The sequence below is a fragment of the Panulirus ornatus genome, chromosome 73 (genome assembly GCF_036320965.1).
Source record: "Panulirus ornatus isolate Po-2019 chromosome 73, ASM3632096v1, whole genome shotgun sequence".
NCBI classification, from domain to species: Eukaryota; Metazoa; Arthropoda; class Malacostraca; order Decapoda; family Palinuridae; genus Panulirus; species Panulirus ornatus.
Genome location: NC_092296.1, coordinates 7,526,643 through 7,547,268, shown reverse-complemented (window position 1 = coordinate 7,547,268; position 20,626 = coordinate 7,526,643). Strand labels below are relative to the sequence as shown.

At 43.0% G+C, this 20,626-nt stretch overlaps 1 protein-coding gene across 2 annotated transcripts in view; it reads right to left on the bottom strand.

Moving 5' to 3' along the window:
• LOC139748363 (uncharacterized) overlaps positions 1-20,626 on the bottom strand; it is a 93,521-nt gene that overhangs the window by 66,316 nt on the left and 6,579 nt on the right. For both annotated transcript variants that reach the window (XM_071661456.1, XM_071661457.1), the window contains exons 2-3: positions 9,432-9,731; positions 6,815-6,911 (exon numbers count right to left, since the gene is read on the bottom strand). In XM_071661456.1, the coding sequence (XP_071517557.1) occupies positions 6,815-6,911; positions 9,432-9,731 (397 nt within the window). The remainder of the gene's footprint in view (positions 1-6,814; positions 6,912-9,431; positions 9,732-20,626) is intronic.

Sequence of the window (20,626 nt, the reverse complement as noted above, 5' to 3'; positions counted from 1 at the left end):
GGTGTTTACCATCGATCAGTTATTTATCGAGCAACTAATTGTGTTCTACTGACGTCCAAGTCTGGTCCTCCAGTATGCAAATGTGATATAAGAAATATTTCAAGATATGATCTTTCATGACGTCACTGTTGTTCATAGGACACGATTCATGTATCTATTGGTAATATATGGCGAGGGAGGGCTACAACCATGGCCACCACATCTCTTGAACTTTAACTACTTCTATACGGACTTGTGTGATGATGTCTGCATTCACATTTCCACACTACCTATTACTCCATTCGTCCACGACCCACTTGTATAATACTATTTCTTCATGTATCTCGTAACAAGTTTCTTGCTGAGTTTCATGTTATATCCTTCGGTCGCTTATTTTTGCAGCTTTCCAAATCGCTCATTATTTGCTTCATCAGATCACTTCGACAACTTGGAGGATGTGATTAACAACACTAAGCCTTCTCTTCTCCATGGTGAACCAATTTATGAACTCTTGAACATCTCTCTGTAGGTCAGCTCTATTATTTCTGACATCATCTTTTTAGCCAGTTTCTGGATATTCCATATTAGTTATTTGTGCTCTTGAATTGTGATGACCAAATCTGAGATCCGTTTTCTAGTCTTTGGTCTATTGCAGGATGTGAATGATTTCCAGAATATTTCCTTACCCATGTACTTTACTGCAGTCTCTTTTATGATTCTTCTGAAGTCCCTCTCACACACAGTTTCTCCACTTTATTTCCTGCTATGATATCTAGACGAAGTCTTCTTTCGCTGGGTTTCATCCTCTTTACTTTGCATTCACTCGGGTTCAACTTCATTAACTATGTAACAAACGAATTTAAAGATTGTCTAAGTTCCTAGTCTTCTTTCGCTGGGTTTCATCCTCTTTACTTTGCATTCACTCGGGTTCAACTTCATCAACTATGTAACAGACGAACTTTAAAGTTTGTTTAAGTTCCTTTGTAGGTTGATGCAGTTCTCTACACTCGTTACTTTCCTCTTGAGCTTGGCATCATCTACAAACATAATGTGGTACGGGTCAAGTCCTTTTGTAAATTCATCATACTGTAGATCAAGAAGAAAGATGGTCCAAGCGCTGTGCCCTGTGGCACACCAATTATTACCCCAACACATTTCCAGAAGGCTCCTCTGACAAACGTCCTCTTTGACGTCTGCTTCAGGAGGAACCTTCTATCTAGATTTAAGAGACCTGTTAGCCAGACTGGGAACTTCGTCCACTCATCATCCAACACTGTGGTCAATATCCTTCCCAGTACGTCTAGTGTTCTTGGTGAAGGAACGTGATAACAAGAGGATTTAAGTTCCTCTGTGATGTCCACCACTGATAAACCAATATACCTGAGTAGTATTTGCAAACTGGACCCCGAGCCCTTCGGCTGGGTGTTGAAGACTGGCCCTCTCCTGTTATGGGGCCCCGTGGCTATATAGGGAGCACAAGGGGTATTAGGGGAGGTTCTAAGGGATTGGTGGTGATGTGAGGCCTGGGTTTCTTGTGTGTCTTGTGTCAGGAAGGGAAGGAGAGGGAAGTAGTGTATACAAATTAGGGGAGCCTCAACTCAGAACCGAACTCACAAAAATCAAAGAAATAAGAAATGGGAGATTTCAAGAGTGTTAAAGGTGAGGCAAGAGTTCAGTCGAATGGAGTTCAAATTATCCTCTTCCTCTTTGCTTGGTCAAGCAGATACATTCCTGTCCATAGTTTATTACCAGACGCGTCAAGATGCAAGAAAATAAACCATGATCATTTTTCTTTCCACCTTCGGAGTCTGCTTATGGTCTTCGTGTTCGTCATGTACACTTACAGGGAGCAACAAGGATCATTCCCCTTATCCACTATCGTTCTACTTGGACATTACGACCCGATTAAGGCCATTCTTGTCGTCCTTTTCTTTCCTAGGAATATGTCGACGTCGCCACATTTGCATTCTTGCTCTGGATTGCTAAGACACGAGACGACAAAGTTAGAAAGGATGTTCAGGTCTTTTTTCTTATATCAAGCGAGTATATCTTGCACCACCTCGCTTGGTTGATTATCGCTCTAGCGGTGATGGCGGAGGACAGCTGGAGAATACTGCAGCTGGTGGACCAAGGAAGCCGGCCAAATGGAGGAGATGAGCATGCGATACCGGAGGCTTCTACCGGGGCCCAATGGATGGCGCCAGGCGAGATGGGTACTAATGGTTGTTCAACTCATGCCAAAAGGCCGTCAAAACGCCTTTACTGGAAATGACGATAACATCCGACGTGCTGCTAGCCACAAACTAATGAGCGACATGATAGTGTGAGTTGCGAAATCGGGGGACTCAAAATGGGACAAGCTTTCAGCGTATCGCCATCGAAACAGCAGGTGACTGGGGGACTAATAGGTTACCGGGCATATGACACGTAGATTCCTTTATCAACTCGCAGGTGTTAAGAAATTATCAGTGAATGTGTCAGCGAGTAATGGGGGCAGAAGACCATCAGTCTCTCATAGGGTGAGTGGGTATACAGGTGCCAGAAAGACTTCACCAATAATTCTATTACCAAACACTGAACTCACAGTAGTGACTAATATGTCAAAATACATAGACGACAGAGCTCTAAAAGAGACTATGTGTCAACAGGAAGAAAACGCGGAGCTGGATGCTTTACGTATTACACACACACACACACACACACACACACACACACAAGATCTATGACGTTATATTTGGCTATTCTTCATCCGTGGTTATAGATCAGTCACCATATAAGCCACGTAAACACACAAGGTGCGACTGTGTGTGTGTACAACATGCACAACCTTCGCCCCTTTGGTTGCAAGCAGTAGCCAAGACTGTAGCCCGAGCCAACAGGTCCCAGAAGCAGCTGTGCTGTGAGGAGGGCGTTCACCGCATCTCCTGACCAAGTTTAGACGTGAAAGCTGCTGTGGATGATTGTCCTGCGCGGCAACAAGTTAACACACAGACATTACCTCAGTGATGAGGGTAGACAAGGTGAGAGAGAGAGAGAGAGAGAGAGGCGCTACCCCTTTACGGGGTTAGTACGAGGTGCCACAACGGCCTCGTTTGGATAGTTTAAAGAGGAGAAGCTGAGGAGAGGGAGGACAGGGACGACTACTTGTGTCAATCGCCTGAAGGACGAGGATTCTGGATATACATATATTTTTTCCGAGTAGGATTGGATGATCCTACGATAGTAAAATGGTTGCGGGTTGCTGGTGGTTTGATACAAGTTACGAAGCGCTATTTCTACCTCAGCAGTATGACTGGTAATAGCATTCAAGTCAACACTAAAAGAAGAATATAAAGATAAAAGCGTCGTTTCTAAACTCTTTCTGAGATATTGAAGTCCAGCTACTTGACAATCAACGACAACAAGTCAGCTACTGACACTGGTAATGGTCGAACCATCGTACCAACGAGAATATATATATAGAGGAACGTTGGCAACCTGTTGATCTTCACCAACACCTGGAACATCATACAACCTCGTTACCGGTTCACAAGATCCTGTTCACTGAGACCAGAACACTGAACACCTGTTCTTCAGACTCCTAGTTCTTGAGTTTCTCGCGTGTGTATACCACATTTTCTCTGCAACTTCCTCCTCTCTCATGACCCTTTCCATTTAGACATAGCGTTTTCCTCACCTCCCACTAAACCCACCGTCCAATTTCACATTACCTCTTACCTCCCAGCTTTCTTAATGATGTCCCCGGGCCGACAGGTCCACGAAACTCCTTCGGGGTAGAGGAACCTCATCTCTACCCAGGGGATGAATCAAAAGCCATTATGCCTGGACGGGTTGGACCCCATATGAGGCAGAGGAGCAGCCCGCTCTCCGCTACAATGCTGGTCGCCAAACAAGAGTGCGGTAAGGGGAGGGGGATTAGATGGTGTCTAGCGGGATAGATAAGCCGTAACAGGGGGCTAATAATTTGGTTCAGTGAGAGGAAGGCATTTTACAGGTCTTCTGGCGGGTGCCAGACCAGACTACTGACTAAACCGAGCGGGGGGCCAGTCACCAGGGGGCTTTCACCACCCCTTGATGTCTTGAGTCTTCATACCCGTAAGCTGGTATTCTACACCCTGATTAATAATGGGTTCATCAATATCACTGATGCATTGTGCATCCTTACTGGAGCGTATAAACTTTACTGGATATTGTATACCTTCTAACCCTTTTCGTACTATCAGTGGGACACTTCTACACCCTTACTATGGCCTTCATACATTTAATGGTACTATGATCAAGGAATTTATCATTATCAAACATTTCTCTGCATCTTAAGTGAATCCTTCACCTCCCACTGCGTATTTAGCACCCTCCTGGTCTTCAATGTCGCTACTCCGCCTTTTGCATCTATACAACTGTTTACGCAGTTCATCTGCCTTCCTTACCCTTACTGAATTCTTCTTTTCCTGTCACCAGGGCCTTCCAAATCCATTATAGTGCTTTTTACAAGAATAAATAAGGTCTACACACCCATGAGCCATCCATATCTACACCCACCACAGGGGCTTCTACACCCTAAGCTCGAGCATTTACGCTTTTGATATAAGACTGAAGACTCTTAAATTGGGGCTTTCCACGTTCTTTCTCAGAGCTTCAACGTCTACTAGACACATTTAACCCTTATTAAAACGTCCCAAACCTTAAATAGCGCCTTTCTGAGCCTATCTCGAGGCCTTAACACACACACACTCTCTCTCTCTCTCTCTCTCTCCGATACACCAATGCCAATCGCCTATTCTAAGACGGAAGTTAACAAACACGAAATTGTGTGTCAAGGGAACGACCAACAATGTAAAACAGTAAACATAACAGAAGTGGGTCTTGAAAGAAATTAACGTTCTGAATTACCTGACAACCCCCCTATAATTTCTCATTACTCTCACTGTCTTTTGTGTCGAGTCAATATACGAAGTATTCTTCAGAAAACCAATCCACTCGAATAAAAACCTCGATGTATGTTGATATCCAAAAGGCACTGTGTTAAGAGGCCTGTGCATATATTCACGACAAGTAGTTTAATATTCACGACAAGCAGTTTAAAATATGATTATTGTGCCATTTGTTATACGAGAATGGAAGGGAAAGTTTGAGGTCTTTTTTTCATTGTTTTTTGTTCATGGCCATAGTTCATTTGTTCATGGGGTAACTCTTCCTAAGTTTCTTTATGAATTCATCGTGTTCATGTTCTGCCCCCCTATGTTTAGCGTCTGTCATCATCTTCCAACCATTACTTTTCTATGTTCGTTTTTCTATGAATTTTGCCAAAAAAAAATCGGTATCGGTTCATCGTATAACCGACCATCCTACATGGTTTTATCCACTGAACACTTTCTCATTGTTGTCCTTCGCTCTTGTGTCCCCCATAGTCATGACCACTCCATCCCTCCTTCCCCGACCTCCTCGTTCTTTAGGGCTCTCCTTCCCACTCTCTCTTAACCCTTAGTCTATCCTTGACGCTTCTAGCCCCTGTCCCCCATGTTTATCCTACCCTAAGTCTTCCATCCCATAACTTCTTTGCTCTCATCAGCGTCTTCGCCCAGAACTTGCCCATCTCTCCTTAACCCACGGTCTTGCCCACTGCCCTTACTCTCCCCCATTCTCTCCCAGCTCCCTCTCCCGTGGGTTGGGGGGGGGGGCGGCAGGTGGCTAACGGGAAGGGCGGCGCCCCGCGAGTGGTCCGTGTATGGTTAAGGCACGCGGCTCGGTCGCCTCGTCTCTCCCTCCACACTCAAACACCTACTGGTCCCTACGACCTATCGAGGCCCTATCGAGTCCTGTCCCTTACAGCACAGTTTTCATACTTAAGTTTCATCCCTTTGCTCTCACCTCCTCCCCTTTTTCACCCTTAGCTTTGCCCCCTCTGCTATCTAGCAACCTCTCTTTTACCATCTTTCTTTGACCAAGAGAGCCTTTCCAACCCTTGGCCAACTGCCTTCAGTGGTGTACACACGTTAGTGATACCATCTGTCTCAGGCCCTGTCTAGGGAGGTGTTTTCCTGATATCTTGATGGGCGTGTCTGACGTGGTATGGGCGTATCTGACGGGGTCTCGGCACGTCTGCCTAGGTATGGGCGTGTCTTACAACGTATGGGCGTGTCTAACTGGATATGGGCGTCTGATGGGGTCTAAATGTGTTTTTTCTGACGTGATATGGGCGTGTCCGCTGGGGTATAGGATATGGGAGATGTAAGTGTAGTATGGGCGTGTCTCACGGGATTTGGGCGTGTCTGTCGGGGTATAAATATGTTTCATTAACACTAATACGAGACTCTCCAGCCTGGGAGTCATAAGCTAATGGAAATCATAAGCTAAGTGCATAAGTGCTTCTCTTACATCAACCATCAAAATCATCTCTGACTTAAGGGTCATTGGTGTGATTATGATCATGGCTTTGGTAACTGTTGTTATCAAGTTAATGTTATCAATTCCTCACATAACTAACATTATGATAAAGAAAGAGAGCTCTTCCCCCATTCTCCCTCTCTTTATCTCTCTTCGACTCCATCCGTTTTGCTCGCTCTTTCCCCACTCTCCCTCTCTCTACCACTCCGTCCATCTTGCTCCTTCCTTTTCGCTCTCTTTTTTCCTATTCAACTATCCCGTTCACCCTCCCTTGTTTCCTGTCTTTATTCCTTTTACCTCTATCTCCTTCTCCCTCTTTCTCTATCCCTCCCTTTATCAACCAGGTCCCTAGAGGTGGCCGCTATATCGGGTCACATTATGAATATCCCCACAACATGTCATCACAACAGTTTACTACAAACAGGTATCAAAGGAGGTGTAAGAGACTTACCTTTGAGTGTCGAAGGAAGGCCCCGGGTTCGAAACCTCTCGATTAACGCGGTGTGTAGTTCGTCTATATACTTGATGGCTTCCTCAATCACCTCCACCTGTTGGTGCGGGGGGAGAAAGAGAGAGAGGGAGAAATGAGGAGACAGGGAATCAGGTTCGCTATGGGTGATGGATGTAGTGAGTAAGGGTGAGTAAAGGTGGGTACTATATGAGGGTGAGTGTTGAAGACAGGCGATGATGGGACGTCATTGTCGGAGGCGAGTAATGTATGAGTCAGGATGAATACTGACATTGATATGTAGTACAGCTTGTGAGTAAGTGAACGACTGAAACTGAAATCGTATGACATATGAACAGATGCGAGTCGAGATATACCAATTGTAGTGGTGTTTGTACTGGTTGACAGAGAGTCTATGGACACGAACTCTTACACCTCAACAAATGTTTCGAGTTAGTTGGGAGCCTATGGATACCAGCTGTCATATCTGATGAAACATCGCTCAACAGATGGTCAACTGGTGTAGAACCTGATGATCTATCCCTAAACTGATGGTTGACAGATGTTAAGAGATCAGAAGATGAGCAACAGTTGGCTACAAGTCTCAAAGTATCAGTTGTATTTGGTGACTGATACTCAACAGACGATGATCCACAGTGAACATAACACACTTGGAAAGCAGAGAGCATAAGGCACACCAAGGTAAACTTGGCGATAGACTAGCGACATTTTATGAAGGGAGGTGGCTAGAGTTTCCAAGCCTAAACATAATGATAAAGATAAAATACACGCCATAAACTTCACCAAGGTAAACTTTCCAGTCTGTTGCCTAAATATATCTTTACTGTCCAAGTTCTCCTTCTGTGTATGTCGCTACGCCCATGTATTATTTTTGATAAATTATTTAACGTGGGGTACCAATTACACAGGGCTTCTGCGACTCCAAGGCTGCGCTACAATCAGTAGCAGGGAGACTAAACTCCTTTCGTCTGCTAGTAACGATACAACTTCGCCAAAGGTAAAGTTTCCATTTCGTGAGTCCGGTGACATCAGCAACACTTCTATACTAAATAATTCATTTTTTACGGTCAATTTCATGTGGGGAAATTATGGCCCGTAAATAATTCACCATTATCATTACTCTTTCACTGTTTTCCCTCTCATAATGCTCTCATAATGCTCTCTGTATCTCGTTTAAGGCACAGCCGTGGCTTCCAAAACATCTTTTTATTCTCCCTAAAATTTGATGATACTCTCTCACCCCAACTCTCATTTGCCCTCTTTTTCACCTCTTGCACCTTTCTCTTGACCTCCTGCCTCTTTCTTTTATACATCTCCCACTCATTTGCATTTTTTCCCTGCAAAAATTGTCCAAATGCCTCTCTCTTCTCTTTCACTAGTAATCTTACTTCTTCATCCCACCACTCACTACCTTTTCTAATCAAGGCTGGTGTGGACCTCCATCCGTGACTGGTTCCTCGCAATGAGAAGTCATTGTGAACACTTTCATTCATACTAATTTCTATCTAAATATGATACCAGTGAATATCCAACTCTTCTCTAGATTGTAAGACAAATAAAATCTTCGTTAATCCCGTAAAGAAGGTATTGATTGGCTGGTAAATCTCACATTTCCGAAGCTAATGGTACGCTAAGGTAATTAATCTTACCTTCAATACAAAATCCAATATGTTTTAGATCTTACTCTCGTTTGTCTCCTTTCTCAAAAATGATGAAAAAGAATATGTTTATTCATGATTATTTTGTATCACGTCTCTCTATCATTCAACTTAAGATGAGATTATCCCTTTATCCAACCCTATTTTTACTGATTTGCATTACTTCTACGTCATAACACCATACGAACATTCTCAACTCTAACCTTCACAGAGAACATCAACTGTATTAGAAATGAACATCTAGTATACGATTAGATAAGGTATATCAGATAAGGACACTGTCGGTATAATAAATTGTTCATATTCTCAACTTTCAGACAGTTTACTAAGTGGAATCTATAACTAGAATGGGGAAAACTGCAATGTGATTAAGTCGTTAATAGTTTCAGTAAATCTGAATTCATCTAATTACTTGACATTATTTGGAAACTAATTATCAACATCTAAGTGTATAGAGGGAAATATAAGATATTTCTGTCGTAGTAAACAGCCCTGCAGCTTTCTGTAGTGAAAAAAAATCAGTAATCTATCATATCTATTCATTTATTTTGCTTTGTCGCTGTCTCCCGCGTTAGCGAGGTAGCGCAAGGAAACAGACGAAAGAATAGCCCAACCCGCCCACATACACATGTATATACATACACGTCCACACACGCTAATATACATACCCATACATCTCAATGTACACATATATATACACACACAGACATATACATATATACACACGTACATGAAGGGATATAGCAATCTATCATATGTAATAATAATCATCATTTCAAGGGAAATTGATGAATTAATACAATAAGATGATGAATAACTATATGAAATAATGAATTCTCTCAAAACCGAATTCTAAGATGAAAATATGATCCTCTAACTTTATACAGTGAATGAAAAAGCTGTGTTGCTTGAGACACTGTGAGAATACCGAAGTCACTGACCTTGGAGACGACAGGTTTCTCCTGCAGGGCGGGCACCATGTCCCTCAGTTTTTTATATTCTTGCTTCTTGACTCGCTTGAGCCGCGAGCGACGGTACTTTCGAACGATTCTTGACGCATGTGGACCCGAGGGCATCTTGATCTGCGGCGGGTGGCTGTGGTGGTGGTGGTGGTGTAAGACTGTGGTGGTCGTGGCTGTGGCTGTTGTGGTGGGGTGTTGTTGGTGGTGATGATGGTGTGGGTAGAGAGATCCCTGGCAGACACACAGCGCGGCCACGCAAACCTTGGCTTTTAATTCCACCTGTAAAAGGGAGAGAGAGGGAAGAAAAAACGGATAGAGAGTCGTTCAGTTAACCCCACACCACCACCCCCCTTCTCCGAGCTGGCAGACGAGGAGGTTAAGTGGTACATAAATGTTAGAGAGAGGGGGAGAGAGAGAGAGAGAGAGAGAGAGAGAGAGAGAGAGAGAGAGAGAGAGAGAGAGAGAGAGAGACTCAGTCCAGTCCAGTCCAACCCCACAACACCACCCCCCTTCTCCGAGCTGGCAGACGAGGAGGTTAAGTGGTATAAAAATGTTAGAGAGAGAGAGAGAGAGAGAGAGAGAGAGAGAGAGAGAGAGAGAGAGAGAGAGAGAGAGAGAGAGAGAGAGAGAGAGAGAGAGAGTGAGAGAGACTCAGTCCAGTTCACCCCCTGTGGGATGAAGGACCTGGAGATTTAGCTGGATATATAGGCATTAAACCGAGGTAGAGACTACCTTACATGAACTACACATGAATCCTGTATTTCTTTGACTTGGATTTACGTGCCATAGTCACGAGGCAAATGAACGACACTTTAGCGACCGTCATCACTACTGATGTATGGTGCTAGGAGGCACGTAATGGCCACCTTCATGGTGTATGCCATTGATGATGATGGCGATAGTGTCATGAAGAAGGTGAGGTGATAAATATCCCATGGTATTGATGATACTCCATCTTGCTACGAGGGTAAAGATGATGATTATGTTGATGGAAAATGAGGAACTCGTGGTCTAATACGTCATCCTGACGAAGGAGAGGGAGATAGACAGGTCAATGATGCTAGTAAATTATACCACTTCACTCCTTAGAGATTTAAAGCTACCGCATTATGCTCTGGGTGAGACACACTGATACTGCTGTACCTGAGGACGTTACACACACACACACACACACACACACACGACTATCCTCACATACCTGGCTTGCAACTTCGTGAGCGTCGTGGGCAAGATAATATCAAAGCTACGGGAGAGGTTAAAGGGCAACTTCAGTGGCTAGTATTTTCAACGTTATGGCACAGTGGTTGAATGTGTCTTTCCCTTGAGAGAGTAAGCAACAATTGTACCCAGGGCGAGATTCCGCTCGCCTCTGGTACCCTTAATTTCTCTATGTCGACTGTAGTTCACTGTTACAGCAAGAGATGATCTAATCCAAGGAGTTGAGAATGAATTTCACGTCCCTCACACTTGTAGCATTCCAGCTTCCGCAGTGAGCTGATGTGCTTCTCTCTCTCTCTCTCTCTCTCTCTCTCTCTCTCTCTCTCTCTCTCTCTCTCTCTCTCTCATGCATTACGAATCTTTCTTAACAACGACGAAGTTCTTTAACAGGGACGTATTATCTGGATTCATGAGCAGCGTTCGGAAATGTAATAAGCATTCCATGCCCCAGCATGATATGTGAAGCCTGTCAATGAAACGTATTCTATAATGACTGTCATGAACCCGAATCAACGTATAAAAAAGCAGAATATATTGCAAGATGGAAGAACCTTGATTACTATAGAATCACGTATGATATAGAGGCTAGCTAGCTATACTTCACAAGCCCGTGATATAGAGGTTAGCTATACTTCACCAGCCCGTATACCGAAATTAACAATACACCAACTGATTGGTCTGATTCAAAAGACTTCCTTACCCCCACCTCAGACTCAGGGGGAACTTATGTAAGTCAAGTTGAAGCTAAACAAGAAAAAATCATTTTAGTATTATTCTTTAAAACTGTTTCCACTGCTTCATTCTCCTAGTTTTCCCTGTATCCGTTTTGTCTTCCATGTTACTGCCTTTTCCACTTAAATATTTCACAAATATTCCTTCTCTCCCTTGTCACCTTTGACCCTCATGTTAACCCAACTTTACACATACAACTCATCCCTTCCACATCCCTTTCCGTCTTATTCCATCTTATTTACCTCATCGCACCCTTCCTCTTAGCTTTCTGTACCATGGGTCTACCTTGCCATCAACTAATTTTCACCCAAACTTCTTTTTTCCATTCACATCTGTCCCTAAGACCACTTCTCTCTCTCACCCTTGACGAATTTCCTCTCTTTTTAACTACGTCATCAAGGAAGGTCACCCTTGCGCCCTTCCTTCATCCATCTAGTGACTTCCTTCTCCTCCTTGATGGTCATATTACCCAAGGTCAAGAGATCCCAGCATCCAAGGCACGAAGCTATGAATGATGGTGATTAGTCTACCCTATAATTACCCTGAAATTAATCATAGCTTAATTATAATGCTTTTCCCGTACGTGACCAAATTCGATTAGAAAGCGAGTCCTTGAAGCAGGAGGAGGTGGTCTTCCAGAGGGAAAGGACTGCCACTCATCCCACTTTGGTACACTCGACTACAACCGAAACAAACAATTAATCAAGTCTAAGGATTGCTCAAATGCTTATTGGGGAGACTATTAATCCTTTTAGTACATAGTCTTTATATGTATGTACAGATGCACGCTTGTCTATATGTACTTACGTATGGACACAACGAAAAAGTTAGTATTCGCACCTTGCGCACGCCACATCTTACCGTTACAGAGCAGATAGAGCGAACTGCCAGTTAACCTAGCCTCCGCAGTAAACTGTTAATAACCCTTACACTACTCACACTTCACCTAGTACCATACACAGAACACCGAGTATGGAAGGAAGTCCTCTCACAACCACTACCCTTCCTCACCACAACTTGTGTCATCCCATACCATCGCCTCTAACCAGTCTTTTCGTCACCCAGTCAGTCCTTTCCAATCAGGTCGTCTCGCTCGGTCATGCTCGTTAGCTCGTCAAGGAGGGATCAGCTGTTTTCAACTCATTTCCCAACGGTTTCTGCCGGAGGAGCCAAGTCCACCCTGCCTCTCCTTACTCTAGGAAAGTTGTTCCTCTGGTCATTCAGCCTGTTCGCGGCAGCAATTCTTATGCCGGCACACCTCCACAACTCGGCTGTACACCATGATCACGTGTCGAGCGAGGGTTTCAATCTGTCCACTGAGGCGTGTCCATGATATCTTCATATCACTTGTGCACTATGATTTTGACTTACTTGATTCCTAGATGTTGACACAATTTGTTTTGTATCTCTGGTGAGTTTTGAGTTTAGTTGAGTTAGTAACTACGTTGTTCAGTATCCATCGCACCAACAGTGGAAGACATCAGTGTTCTAAATTAACGACTACCTTACCAACTGTGAGAGAGCTATGAATACTGATGCGAGACCATACATTCCAGGTCCATGTATACATTTTTTTCCGTTTGTGCTCCAAAAAACAGCGTCAGAGGTTCAAGTCGTTCTCACTAGTTCTGCTGTTTAGCAGTCATACTAACCTACACGTAATCTTGCATATGGTTTCTTTAGTATTCGAATAATTTCCTATTAGCCAGGCCCATAGCCTAGCGGTAGCACTCCCGCCTGTTGCACAGGGGTCCCGGGTTCGATCCTGGCTGTTGGAGGTTTGTATGTTCTATGAAGTTGCCCGTTCGTATGCACTTTGTTCGTGCATATATATTATATATATATATATATATATATATACACGTATGTGTGTGTGTGAGTGTGTGGTCAAGACCATGTTTCCATCCTGGTCGTTCTACACCTCCCGGCAGCGCGACCATATGCCGTCCAGCTCGAGCAATCACTTCACGCTCGGGAGTCCATAAATTTCACTTCGCAACGTTCCAACCCCGGCTGTGGTTATTATCAATCGTTTTCGTCAAATTCTTACCCCGCCGGAGGTGATAAATTCAACCCAAAACCATCAATTTCTATCGATGATGAAGCGGGTCTTTGCCTCGATGCAATGAGATTTCCCAGCGCGTCTCGGAGCTTCGTGACAGCGAATGAGTCAGTCATTTGTTGGCCATCTGCTTCACACTCGCACGTAGTTCATTCGTCTTCCTTTGGCTCTGTTAATAGAGTCTCTTCCTCGTAGTGTTGTCTGTTGCTACATTATCCTACAACGATCACTCACCATCGGATATATGCTTCATTGCTTGGATCCATATATTTTTTTTTGGGTCTTCAATGAAACGATTCAACTGAAGCACCACCACCACCTGTTTGACAGCTTCATTGGTTTCATGGCACTGGTTTGGCGAAGGGAGTGAACTGCATTCATACTCCTCCTCTGCAAAACACTGTCTTTTCTTTCTTTCGTGTGATAATCTCAACTTGACATTCTACTCCAACTTCTATACTTTTTCACACTATTTCTTCTGGATTTGGTAAGGTGTTCAAACCCTTTGTTTGCATTGATTACCCAGAAACACTCTTGCCTTTAACTTATATCCAGACGTGACTTTCATTACTCTCTTACTCGATACTTCGGTCTGTTTTTTTATCTATTTCATATCTGCTTTATCTTTTCTCACCATCTTGGACTTTCAAACAATAAGTGCCACATTATAACTTCCTAAAGCATTGTTATGCTCAGCATAGCATGGGGGTTGAAGCCTATGATACTGCTTCATTGTTTGAAAACACAGGTTCGTCTTGCTTCGGTATAATAAAGGTATCTGTACCCCATTTGCTTCATTGCCTCGGAACATCCATTCCGTCTGTCTGAGAGCGCTGATGGAAACCCTTGTCCTCACCTACCTATTCACCAGCAGTTTTCATGACACACACGTACGGTGCTCCTCGCCCACGGCCGCCTTGTTTGGGCGTGAGTGTGTTTGCTTGCTGGCCCTTATATGCACCAGGGCTTCATTCATTCTCCTGGAGGCTGGCTGGGCCCACTTGGAGGCAACAGTTGCCAGTTCGCTGGGTCGCTAATGGGGAACTACGTGTGTTGCGCAGTGTGTGTGTGTTTGTGTGTGTTAGAGGGTATCTTCAACTTACGAGGTCATGCGTCCGTGCATATGATAAGACAGATGCGGTAGATATATATAAATATATATATGACAATGATGGTGAAGCGTCGTTCTGAAACCTGGTTTATCTGTTGCTCCTCTGATCAGTTAGGCTGTTTAGGGTCGCGTATCACAGTTTACGTACTCTCTATAACCAGGTCGGCTACGTACACTCTTAATCAATAGTTTAGTGATTTTCTCTACGGAAACGTACAGTGTTTCTCGTACTTGTATGGTGTAATTTGAACATGTTTGTGCCCAGGTTGTTTACACGTCTTCTCTCTATGTTGATATGACAGCCTGTGAGTTAATAGTGTTATTTCAGAAAGTCTTCTCATATACCAGTCACGCCAACCTGTTTATCTTTCCAAACGAAGAATGAAAACAACACCCTCTACGATTTGTTATATGTAAACTATGAGTTATCACTCCAGTCTACTTCCTGGAAAGGCATTTCCAGTCATTCTGATGTTCGATAAAGACACCGTACACTGAGTATGACATTCACACACTTTCGGCCTCCTTAATCTCTCCCAATTTCGAGAATGATGTGAGCACACAACAGCATGATAGTCTGAAATGTGTATAATGCTTTGAGGAGTATGATCAATGGTTCTGCCTCGCGTCTTAGAGGTTCGTACAATCCATCCAGCCATCGTCCTAAAAAGATTGTTTTTTGTGTGTGTATGTTTGCTAAAAGGTCATCAAACATGATTACTCTCAAGATGTTTGAAACAACATCTTCTCTGATATGGTGACGTCTTTCTCTACCCTGGTATCCAGCCTGAGTTTTTTTCATCTGTTCGAACACAACAAAGACTTTCCGTTCGACGCTTCTCGTCAACACAGCTGTGGCCCAGCCTTGGCCAAGGGAAACCTTGCTCTCGCCCACCACAACAAAACTTCGAAGAAAACAGAATAATCCTAATAATAATAACAATAACAAGAAGGAAAAACAGAGGTAAAAAGGTAATAAAAGATCAGAGAAAGGCAGGATAAGCAACCGTAAAGAATCATGTTGATTTTAATGATAGAAACGAACGGCAAGAAACTAGACACGTCACCAATGGTTTACCTTAGGAGGCCGTCCATGCTCGCACAGACCTCCTCCTCCTCCTCCCTCACATATAAGGAGAGTCTGTTGCTTCCTTGCACTTGACGGACAAACGCGTTTGAACGCTGCGAAACACTCTATTGCCTCCGCTGAATTCGCATTCAGGGTGGAAAACGACAGGCAAACACTTCAATTAACGCTAAAACTCACGCTGACCTTACAGAGTAAGTGTTGGTCGATGAATACACCGCGGCTCTTAATGTGGAGATGTAAACTGTGTGGTCCTGTTTTGGTCCATCAGGTTCAAGGGAGTGGTGGAAGGTATCGACGGAAATTAAGTAGTTTGCCACCATACGCCCAACTGGTCGATCCTCGCACTCTCCGAGGCCGGGACTCTCACCCTTCTGGACGCCCTCACACCCTCCCCTTATGAGCAGCGGATTCATGGTCTTCGCTTGAAGGCGTAAGAGAGAATCGGCTAATTATCCATTGCATGAAGCGACGAGTTCCATAACTCAATACACGGTATGACGTCCGAGACGCAAAAGTAGCCCCAGCAGGAGGACACATCACATCTTGAGGTGCTCTTGGAGCTGTAGGAAAATGACCCATGAACCTCTGACAGTGACGCAAATAACATGGGCTTAAATAGGAGCCTAGTTATGACCATCTGTCTGATGACAGTCAACGTTACGACCACGAAGGAAACAAATGATTCAGCCCCGTCTCCCTTGCCCAGACCACAACAGCTCTTTACATCTGCTTCAGACATCTCGACCTGATTGTGTGCATTAATATGCATCTGTTTTGCACACTCCATTGTCACCCCATTATGCACTGAAAGATATACACTGTACTGAAGGTTTTAGTCTTGGATCAATACTATTATTATTACTATCATTATCATTATCTTCATTGCAATTATCACTATGATTAGTACTAATATCATTATACATGCAGTATATATATATATATATATATATATATATATATATATATATATATATATATATATATATATATATATATATATATAAAGTGATGACGATGATACCTAAAGAGATACGTAGTTAGACATGTCAACTTAAAAAATTTACAATTCTATCAATGTTTGTTAATTTGAAGTGTCCACTTTGATGAACGATAACCGAGAACACGAGAGAATGATCGAAAGAATATGATCAGAGAAGAAGGCGCGTGTTTGTATCGTTTGGTTATGTCTACAACGCGTTCCCTACCCACTCAAGAGCCAGAAAAATGACCAGACAAATTTATTCAGTTGTTCACTGTACTTGTGCACAAACAAGAAACGGAAAGGCCACCTTTTGCGGTGTCACTGACGAAGACGACAGTGCATGAATTAATCACAGTGTTTACAGTGACTGGTAGGGAGCCCCTGTCCACACTCTCGGTTCTTGGGATTCAAAAACAATATTAATAAAAGATTGATATCAATCCGCTATATATCCAATGTACCTTGACGGATTCATTAGTTCTTCCTCTAACTTTTTCTCTGGTGTCAAGGAGCATGTTTGCCTAGTGTATGGGTTAAAGGTTTATACTAAGGCAAATAATGGAATGCAAAGGCAACTTTGTATACAGATCCAAGCATTCTTGTTCTTTCCAATATTCCTTTCCATATATATATATATATATATATATATATATATATATATATATATATATATATTTCATTTCATACTATTCGCCATTTCCCGCATTAGCGAGGTAGCGTTGAGAACAGAGGACTGGGCCTTTGAGGGAATATCCTCACCTGGCCCCCCTTCTGTTCCCTCTTTTGGAAAAAAAAAAATATATATATATATATTCATTTATATATAGTGAAATGGGTGAGGATTGATAGTAACTGCCTGTTAGCCTCCTGTATTATCACCACCACCATCGTTAACGAACCATCTGTTACCCATTCACATCTACTGTGATATGGCATCTTATCCCTCCGCCTCGTTCATCTCTTCTCGCTTTCTCTCTCTCCTGACTCGTACCTTATCTCCCAAACCATCCTTCCATCTCCTCCTCCTCCTCCTTGGGAGACATCCTACCATCTCTCAGCCTCTCCATCAAACTCGAGGAGCCGAGGCATCTTCCTATGGCATCTGGGCCCTTGGTATCTCAGTCCACCATCAGGCTTCAGCTCTCCCTACCAGACATGTTTATTGAGAAATTACATTCGTATTCAAATTAGTCTCGGAGCCGCCTTAGTTAATAACTTTCAGCCTCACACAATGGCCAGGGTGATGTCTAAACCCTATGTCATATACGCCATTCAGTCGTTAGATTGAGAATAGACGTCTATGGCAAGGTTTCATTTCGTAAATTGGAGATATATTCTGTAAATAACGAGCTCACTGTGTAAATGTGAATCCAGTTCTTTGTAAATTGTGTTGGCTTTATATAGAGACAGAGGTGAGCTTTGGAAATTAGGGGTTACATGTCCTAAATTGCTGGTTAGATGTAGATTAATACACTAAGATTTACTAGTGGCCTTAACTTCAGCTGCTACAGACGAAGGAGTAGCAGGGCATCACGTATGCCTCCTTAAGAAATACAACTTTATGATCATATATTCTCTAAGACGGATACGAAAAACGAAAATCAAAGGAAAATAAAATCAACATAATGTTACGTTGAAGCCCACATGGACTGTCCACCAACGACATGCAAAAAAACAAAGAAGCGAAAAATTGACGAAGGAGTAGCAGGGCATCACGTATGCCTCCTAAGAAATACAACTTTATAATCAGATATTCTCTACGACGAAACGAAAAACGAAAATCAAAGGAAAATGAAATAAACAATGTTACGTTAAAGCCCACATGGACTGTCCACCAACGAGATGCAAAAAAAAAAAGAAGCGAAAAATTGCAGTGATCGTAACAACATGCTAATAACTGGTTCGCTATTTCTCCTCTCTCATCACCTGGTCCGAGGCTGTAAAAGAGGACTTTCCATCCTTAGTTAAACAGTCACACAGAACCATGAGGGATAACTCAACACCCTGTCATTACTATTGTCACAAAGCCACTAATGTAAAAGCTCAACAACAGAGTAATTATAACGAACCATAACATCATGGTTTGAACACAGTAATTCTCTACCGTATGACTCTAATACTCAGGGGTGATAATCCCGTCCCTCCTAACTATCGAAGGCCACACGGGGCCTTTTCTTCATTTGCATACCAACGTCTCAGTTTCCTAAGTTAGCAAATGTTGCAACAGACCTGCAGCCTCACCTCATTTGATGGGGAATTAACCTCATCTCCCCTTGAATAATAATGTGTTGACTCACTAGACAAGGCTATAACCAGATGTGTGTCCAGTGGTGCCGTGAGTCAGGTGCATACCCAGAGGTTGTGGAGAAACAGGTGTATGTCCAGAGGCATCGGGTTGAGTCAGGTGTGTATCAAGTGGATGCGTTGGCTCTTGTGTAGTGTTGTTACGGTCAGGTTTGAGTCTGGCGATGGTGAAGAGTCAAACATGTGTCTAGTGTTAAGCCTCTTGTGTCCAGCAGTATGGTGGAAACAGGTATGTGTGGGGCAGTGGCGTAGTCAAATATATGTCCGGCGGTGCTTTAGAGGCATGTTTGTGTCGTGTGTGATGGTATAATATCAGGTATATATTTACTGATAAAGTGAAAACGAAAAGAGGTATCTGATGAGTCTTAAGTATGGTGTATGTCTCTCTCCAACCCAACAGTTGTCTAAGAATGATGTTCCTTACAATGCAACAGAGAGCAAGAACAAAATCATTGTACAATGTTCTCTAATTCTAAGAAGGATGCCAATGAAATCTAGTCGAAAGTATAGTGATAAACAAAGCCAATGGTTCCATCCATATACCGAACCCCCCAACACAAGAATATTGGCCTGGCCTAAGTGGATGCTAACAAGTGTAGTAGATACTGTCTCATGAGAAAGCATGGAAACTACAAGCGAAATTGGAAGAAACTCAGAACAAGTGAAACTTAGAAAACCTATCGATATTACAAGTAAAACCTGAAAAAAATGATTGAAACCATATTCATAACCTGAAATACTCGTTAAACCCATAGTTATAACCGGAAATCCCTACTGAAACCATAGTTATAATCTAAAATACCTATCAAAATCATGGGTATAGTCTGCCATCCCCAATGAAAGCAGAGGTATAATCTAGCATCCCCATTGAAACCACAGGCACAGTCAGGAATCCCCATTGAAACCATAGGTCTAGCCAGGAATCCCCATTGAAACCATAGGTCTAGCCAGGAATCCCCATTGAAACCATAGGTCTAGCCAGGAATCCCCATTGAAACCATAGGTCTAGCCAGGAATCCCCATTGAAACCATAGGTCTAACCAGGAATCCCCATTGAAACCATAGGTCTAGCCAGGAATCCCCATTGAAACCATAGGTCTAACCAGGAATCCCCACTGAAATCCATACGTAAAACCTGGTTAACCCAACACAACTAAAGGAGACTGTGGTCAGGGAAGCCAAGACCCAAGTACACCGAAGCATCGACACTGAATCAAAATGGGTTCAGTCCAGCGAAACTACGACTGAAATTTGGTAAACCCACAAAGACAACAAGTCAAATGTGGTAAAACCTGTCGAAGCCAAAAATGTAAACGAAGAAACTCAGAACCACAAAATAAACGAGAAATAATCTACTAAAGCATATGTAACTCCAGTATCAATGGTTCCCTCATTGCTCACATTCCCTCTATGAGCAAACGTTTCAGGAGGAGCACGGGAGAAAAACCTGCCCATCAAAGCTTCAGTAACGAGACATGCAGACAACTGAGCATTAGATAAACAAGGAACTTTACCAAAAAGCAAACTTGATAGCTGTTCTGGAGGCTCATCTGTCACTTACATCCAGCTGTCTTCATTATGATTTGATTATATGGAAAATAATGGCACATACGTATATCACTAGTAACCCCTTTATATCATCACTAGTCATAGCCTTTGGTAACGTGATAAAATC